The sequence below is a fragment of the Bremia lactucae genome, linkage group LG2 (assembly GCF_004359215.1).
Source record: "Bremia lactucae strain SF5 linkage group LG2, whole genome shotgun sequence".
NCBI classification, from domain to species: Eukaryota; Oomycota; class Peronosporomycetes; order Peronosporales; family Peronosporaceae; genus Bremia; species Bremia lactucae.
The window spans coordinates 5,980,278-5,987,775 of record NC_090611.1 but is presented as its reverse complement, the minus strand read 5'-3'; the positions used below and the strand labels follow the sequence as shown (position 1 = coordinate 5,987,775).

General features: G+C 44.8%; 3 protein-coding genes across 3 annotated transcripts; 1 reads left to right on the top strand and 2 right to left on the bottom strand.

Annotated features, from left to right (window-relative positions):
• Positions 1-1,821: 1,821 nt before the first annotated feature.
• Positions 1,822-2,412, top strand: CCR75_005715 (uncharacterized protein; the record flags this gene model as incomplete). The annotated part of the gene is made up of 1 exon (XM_067963791.1): positions 1,822-2,412. One exon carries the CDS (start codon positions 1,822-1,824, stop codon positions 2,410-2,412), a length of 591 nt encoding a protein of 196 aa, XP_067821464.1.
• A 72-nt stretch (positions 2,413-2,484) lies between these two features.
• CCR75_005716 (uncharacterized protein) lies at positions 2,485-4,356 on the bottom strand (the record flags this gene model as incomplete). Its single annotated transcript, XM_067963792.1, has 1 exon — positions 2,485-4,356. The coding sequence occupies one exon, from the start codon at positions 4,354-4,356 to the stop codon at positions 2,485-2,487; it is 1,872 nt and encodes a 623-aa protein (XP_067821465.1).
• A 136-nt stretch (positions 4,357-4,492) lies between these two features.
• Positions 4,493-6,019, bottom strand: CCR75_005717 (uncharacterized protein; the record flags this gene model as incomplete). Its single annotated transcript, XM_067963793.1, has 1 exon — positions 4,493-6,019. One exon carries the CDS (start codon positions 6,017-6,019, stop codon positions 4,493-4,495), a length of 1,527 nt encoding a protein of 508 aa, XP_067821466.1.
• Positions 6,020-7,498: the final 1,479 nt, after the last annotated feature.

The following is a 7,498-nucleotide window of genomic DNA, read 5'->3' as shown; positions in this document are numbered from 1 at the left end:
GTTTCCATCATGTCAAACAGCATTGCTTCTTCTTAGCTCAACTTCAAAGCGCTAGAAACCCGATACTTTAATTTGATGCCAGCCCAACAGTCAATTATGCATGCAAAAGTTTCGGAACTGGCAAGTGAAAATATTACGGTCATTGCTGAGCCATTGGTTGTGAAGGCAAAAAGGACGTCCACTTGGGGACCAAAATAAAGTTCCTTTTTCATCAACAAAGCGAGAACCATCAGCATATCAGCACGCAATAAAACCGAAACGGCGATGCAAAAATTGTGGTCGGGAGGGACACGATATCCGAAAATGTCTTACGACGATTTCAAAACCACCACTATCCAGTAAGCAAAACGAAAGGCCATTTCAAATTCCGATGACATATTCCTTAACTAATATTTTCTTCTTGGCATTGTCAGAGCATGCATCCTCCTCCGTAATCCCATCTTCGGTTATCCTGTCGCCATATAATGGCAATGAATTCAGTAAAGGTAAGCAAAATTGATAAAAAGAATTTAAAATCTCATATAAAATTCAAACTAATATTTTTTCCTCGGTAATTGTCAAAACATGCATCCATCTCCATATCCCTAAGTTTGCCAAAGCATACATTGAATAGGTTCTAGATGTCAAGGGTTATGGGAACTGTGGTTACGGAACCGTGGCCATAATTCGTGGGAGATCAGAACATGAATCGCAAAGTGCACAAAAGGACCTCAGAGCGAAAATTATGGAGAACGAACAGCTTTATAAATAAATTGCCGGAGCTGGAAACGAATGTGAAGTCGAAAGAATGTTAGATTCGGTCATATGGAAAGATGGACCATGCGGATTGGATCAGTGGATGTACTTTCCCGAGTTCAATCATGTTCTCGCGAACTGTTATGGCCGGCCAGTACACGTCTTCAGTGCAGAGCAGATGATCACGTTTCCTTCCACATAGAATAGGTTTGACAACAGCCAAGCCAGTGAATAGCCTGTGCATCTGTTGATGAAAACCACTTTGCACCGATTTTCTTGAGGCCGAATTATCATGTATCTCCCATTGCACGTAACTGGAAACGTTTTGCATCAGTGAAGCCCAGGTTTGGGGGAAGGTTTAACAGACACGATTGGGTGTTGCACAAAGGAGGCGCTATACATGGTTTGATATTAATATATTAAAGTCAGTAGATAGAAGATCGTTACGTAGATATTTAATATTTATACAGTTTTACTGTTTCCCTATACTAAAGCCTTATTATTGACCTAGAGCTACTTAAAACCTTCCTTAACAGGTCAGTGTACGTGAAGTATCGAGGCACCCCACCTTCACTGTTACCAGGGTAGGTTGACGAGAGCTGTTATCAGTCCTCCTTTGGAAGCACGAATTAAAAATTTGTAAGTGATGCAGAAAGGGAGAGATCCCCATACCCAACCAGCTCAGATATTCATGATTAGTATTTAATTGAAGAAGTCATTCCGGTTTTTATTTTTTGCTTATGGCCAGTATTTAAAACAGGTTTTTTGTGAGGGGTGAATTAAATAAGAAGTTGGTGGGCGGAAATAGCAGCAGGGTGCGATCAGCAAGTAATTTGATTGGTCAAATTCCTCGTGGTTGACTTGACCAGGCAACCCAATGACGGTCACGATCTCTTTTGATAGGATCCATATTTTAACATTATACTGTTTTGATTGGCCTTTCAATGTTGCTATTTGAAACTTCCCAACAAAAAATAATATGTATCTTTGAACAACCTTTCGAGCCAGCAATCGGATATAATTTCGAGAACGAGGCCCGAACGGCTATTTTCCTCGCTTAAGACGTATACGAAGAAGCAATTTGGCATGAGTGGTACAAAAAGCGGAAAACATTATTTCACGGACGAGTTTCCTGACAGTAATAATCAGTGCACTACTAACTCTGCTCACCTGCAATCATCACTTTGGCCAGCCTACCTGCCAGTAAATCAGGACCGAATTGTCATCTTTGAACGCAGCAAGAATGCACAGCTTGTCGTATATACAGTCAATTTCCGCGACAAGAAGCGAAGTGAGTTGGACCCAAAGTGCCCACTTGACATCAACTGGGAGAGTTTCGGCTGGACTTCTCACCCTACATCGAATTTAACTGGAGTAATGGAGCGGAGGCTGGCATGGGGGTACACTCACAAGGCAATAAAAGAAGCAGAATCGGCTGCTCCTAGTTACACTGTTACACTAAATGCACTCCCCAGTCGACCTGCGCTGCTTTATGCTGACGCTGAAGGGCGATTCTTCCTGCAAACTACGATCAATGGCGTTCCGTCGCGCCTCTGGAAAATTTATGTGAAAACTAACGAGACTTTTGCCTTTATCCCAAAAGTTCTTTTTGTGGATCTCTTCGGCACACAGTTAGACGATGGCCGCACTATCTGCGAGCGCATTGATATCGCTTAGCTATGGTATACAAAATTCTTCATATAAAAAGATGACATTTCTAATTTCACGGTCGCTGCTATCACAAAGTCTTCAGAGTTCTTTTCCGTCGTAATTCCGAATAGCATTATCTCCGCCATTTTCAAAGAATGATTTTATAATAAAAGCCGATGCTATTTCGTTCATAAATGTCGTTGAGTTTTGGATACTTGACCCCCCGAGCAAAACGCGCTGGCCTGAACTTGACGAAGCAGCCTTATCATTAATTTCAGCTACTTTCATAGCTTCTTCGAACGTGACTCCACCACACACGAACACAATAACTTCACGCACTCGCTTAACGCTGTTGCTGCCATTGTAATCATTCACCCTTACTGAGATAGCACCGCCATTTACGACGCTAAATTCTTGATCCAGCAACTGGCCCTTAAGAATCAGTTCTAGCTTTTTAGCAAGTGGTGGCACGTGCTGTGCGTATACATTCGGAACACCTTGTACACCTTGAGTAACGGCCCGCATAAACTTTTTTAATCCAGCACGATCACCATACAAGTCGCCTTGCCGTGCCTTTTGGCCACCAAACTTAAGGAAAGCATCAATCAACGCTACGCGATCAGCAGATAATCCACCTCCTTGAGAGGAAGCCAGCAATTCCTTTAAGGTATTAAGCTGAACGGAATTGTGCATCTCGTAGCGCAGAGCATACAAAATTGCTAAGCGCAGCTTGTTGAGTGGCTTCACTTGCGCATCTTTAATCTTTGCCACCACATCGCGAAAATGCGCATTATGGTCGTCTCCGCATGCTAGTTCCTGCTCCAGTTGACTCACATCCATTAGATTGTTGACTTCGACGCGGCGTGCTAATTCACCCATCAGCGTCACGTGCTTTGACACAGTAACTGATTGTGATCGAAAGGCTGGATAATTTTCTAAAAAACGCTGCATGTCATCGATTGATTGAATATTCTCGTGAGTTTGAGTTTGCGATTGATACTTGTCCACAAGCTCCTTCACCGCCATTCCAAGATCACCGAAGTTGGCATGTACGTGTCGCGCAAAAAAAGTATCCGAGATTGTTGACAGCACAAGCTCCGTCATATCCTTTCGAACATTTGGTGCATCGCGAAGATTCACGCGATTTTCGTGTAGACCAAGCAATTCATGTACCATGGCTTGATAGCACCACTGGGTCAGCAATGGCGTTACGGGGTCATCCTTGCGGTCCAGTATGTATAAGAGTGGGGCAATCTCTTGACGTCTAAAATCAAAAAGTCCATCCCGCTCAAGCTGCATTCTTGCCGATACTTCACGCGCCAATTTTTCGGCCACTTCAGATCCTTTGGCGTACCGGATTATCGGCCTTTTTTTCATGGAAAGTAGCACGGAGAGAAGCCCCTCGACACTTCTTTGAAATAATTGCGGTGCTTTCATCTTACCATTATTTACTGGGTCGGTTCTCAGGACTCCCGCTGTCGCAGTGGATAACAAAGCTCCACCAATCGAAGCCGCGGGTATTTTTACATTCATTTGAATATAATCTTGCAGGCAAAAGTCAAAAAGCGAATCATTGACAGCTAAATAGTCAGCGTAGTATTCTTGGACTTGAATTACAACCTCCCTTTCATCAGCCTCCGCAAGCTTCTCGAGCGCCTCAACAGGCAAAATGTTAGAAAAAAAGAGGTGGTAGCATCCGTATTTAGGTGCTTTGAGCTCTCTACAAAGCAGCTCGATGTTAAGTGCCGTGGGACGCACAAAGACAGCGGCCTTAAGGTGCAGCATGGACTCGTGCGAAGCGTCCAAATGCTCCACAAGGAATACCTCGCGCTGCAAAATTTGCGATTGAGACATCACCATGCTAATGATGCTCTTCGTTTCGTCATCTAATAGCAGCGCCTTCATTCCCTCCAGCTGCGGATCCGAGATGATCTTCTCGAAGTAATTCTTTACGCTGGCGATCGCGTCCATGCTCAAGTCGAACCTGTGACCCTAAGAATTAGATTTCAAATTAACTTGCAAAATTGGAAACTAAACTGTTGCCGTTTGAATTTGCTTCGTACTAATCTTAATCAAATTAAAAGATTTTCTAGCAGGACCTAGCGCATTAAAACGCCACAATAATTGCAAGGCTCCAACAAGCAGTGACAATGGCAAGAACGCTAATAAAAACAGAGATCACGCGCTTTATGCGTGAAAAGTCCTCACCACACAACTGCCAGTCAAAAATACAGGGCAGCACGAGCGCGAGAAGCGCCGTGGGTATCAGCATCCACGCGAAGACATCGATTGTGCTGGGTGCAGTATAATAACCCAAAAATAGCGTGGCAAGCACTAAAATGCTACGGCAGAAGACGCGCGCAGTAGTAATGACGCCTTTACATTGTCGATTTATCTGATACGTGGGGCTGGAATAAACGAATGGTAATGCTCCGGCAGCAGCCGCTTCTAAGGGGCCGTTTAGGCCGCTTCTGTTCGAAGGCTGCACAATCCAATGTTCGAATGCACGCTGAATTGGAAACAAGGTGACAGTGTATGACAACAGCAAGTGGATGCTATAAAGCACAATGGCCATGTTGCGTACGACAGTGTTGCGCATGTTAAAAAACACCGGTGCCTGCAGTGTCGCTCCGTATACGGCGAATGTAACGCAGCAAATGGGTACGTACAAAAGTGCTGTAACCCCCAACTTTGTACGAGCCACGACTGAGCTGCACTGGCTTGGATCTGCCATGGCGTCGTACAATGTAGGTACGACCGAGTGGCCGAAAAGTCCTCCAAGGAGCAGCGAAAAGGTGTACGAGAATTTTCCCATTATTGTCACATTCGAAAGATCAGGCGTCACAAACACAAAGTCCGAATGCTTCAGCGCGATTTGTTTGAGGGGGTACATGGCGTCGCCTAGAATGAACGATTCAATCCAGAAGCTTAATGCCACGTTGACTGCCGAAATGACTGCAAGTGCCTTAAGAGAGGGCACAAGTACCTGAAACCACACGCATCCTGCCACTAAAAGTATGACAGTGCCATAACGAAGCCCCAATACATCCACAAGACACGAAGACGCCAGGGCTAAGTATCCCGTGGACAGAATCAATAAAGACGAGTGCACAAGCAGACTGGTAAAAATTTTGCCAACTGCACCGAAACACTCCTGTCCAAGGTCACTGTACGAAACGCTTGTGCCTTTTCGCCAGCGCACCGCTTCCAGCGCATCCACCAGCAGCTTAGACGTATATGCACTTACTAATGCGGCTGCAACGAGTAGCAAGACGCCGTACCAATTAATTTCCACAAGAGCTAGCGGCAGACATAGCATACCCGTGCCCGTTATGAAAGACAGCATGTGGTAGAATGTCTGCCAGTTTGAAAGCTTGTCAGACGTAAAAGTCGTCATAGAAATTGCAAATGACGACGGCCAAGGCGAAGTCAGGCCTTGGGTGTCCTTTATTTTCCGATTGTTTGTAGCACCATAGTCAGTCCGGCCAGTGCCCACCAATGACAATGCGCCGATGGCAGCTCCGTGATGGTCGAACTCTTCCGCAGAACTGTTGAAAGCTCTCGCGTCTTGCTGCTGCACCGGAGGCAGCAGGTGCTTCATTTTGAGGCTACGGCCAAAGCGCTCTTCAGCCATTTCTAGACAATTTACTCACTGTGCGGCGCTCTGCTGAAGCGCCTAACGCGACTATTTATATTTGCGCTCCGACACGATTAGGAGCGCTTCAACCGGAACGATCAGAGATCGTTATGACTACGACAACAAGCGCTGTGAGCGTGGACCAAGTACGAATATTACTGTGTTGGATGTTAATGCTTGTAATCTAGGAATCGCGGACTGCCCGTAAGCCGAAGCAGCCGCAATTTATCGACTTCCGCCAATCCAAATTAACTATCTGCTTTGGCATTCGAAAATGTTATTGTAACGGGTGTACCGTTACATAAGAATAATTGCTATAAGAGGAATAATAAATATTATTTACTATGAGAGAAAAATGAAGAAGGAGAAGTAATATTACCAAATTTGGTAATATTGAATGCAATAAGCATTAGCTCTATTAATTGGTAGATTTAAGTCTAAAACAACCCCGCAATCGTTATAAGACACGATTGTGCGGTGCGCAAGGAGGCGTCATACTTAGTTAGTTATCAATATAATAAGTTCAGTAGTAGATAGAAGGTCGTTACGTAGGAACTATATATAATAATACAGCTTTACTTTTTCTCTATTATTAAGCCTTAGTCTAGAATTTTAAAGCTTAAGACCCTCAACTTCATAAGAAACCTTCCTCTGTACCTTTGCGTACGTGAAGTTGAGGCACCTCCCCTACACTATATGTAGGCGGGCACGTCGTAATGCGGCCACGCTCTACTTAGGCACACACCCTAGCACAGCGAGGAAGCGGTTAAACCTGCTTCTCTTGCGTGCAGTGAGGCAGTTCTGGTGGGCGCGTTAGCGACCTCACCCAACACACTAAGAACCCTGGTTAAGTGTCGTCACGGGAGCGGTAATCCGTCTCCTCGTGCGCACTTACCAAGTAGAAAGTAGTTTTCAGACTGATTTATATTTAATGGAATTAAATATAAAAAATACCTATTTATACCAATTAAAATGATATCTCTATAAATATAATTTAATATGTATTGCGAGCGTATCTTTATAGATACCTCGCGTAACGGATGACGCTAGCCGTCCAAACGGATGACGCTGGGCGTCATCCCTCCTAATGTGAATGCACCCATGTGCATCACATCCACAAGGGTTGGTCACAAATGTGCACCACACCCGAGTGTTGGGTCTAATTACTATTATTTAGTAATTGACCATCCCCTTAAGTACCAAATGTACTTAATGGGGACTGTGTAACATTAGGGCAACTCTAGCCCGTTACACCATCCCCCTCTTTAAGAACGAATTTACATTTTTAAATTCGACAGAGTAGAGAGAGGAACTGCGAGCAGCTTTACGCGCCGCTAGTTCACTCGATCACTCTCGCGCACGTGTTTCTATACACGGCGCCCAAGATGCCACCTAAAAGGGGCCACGTTGGTGGGTCGTCTGCGAAGACGCCCACACAACCTCGCACTAAGCGCACGCGCCGCGTTAATTCGCCGG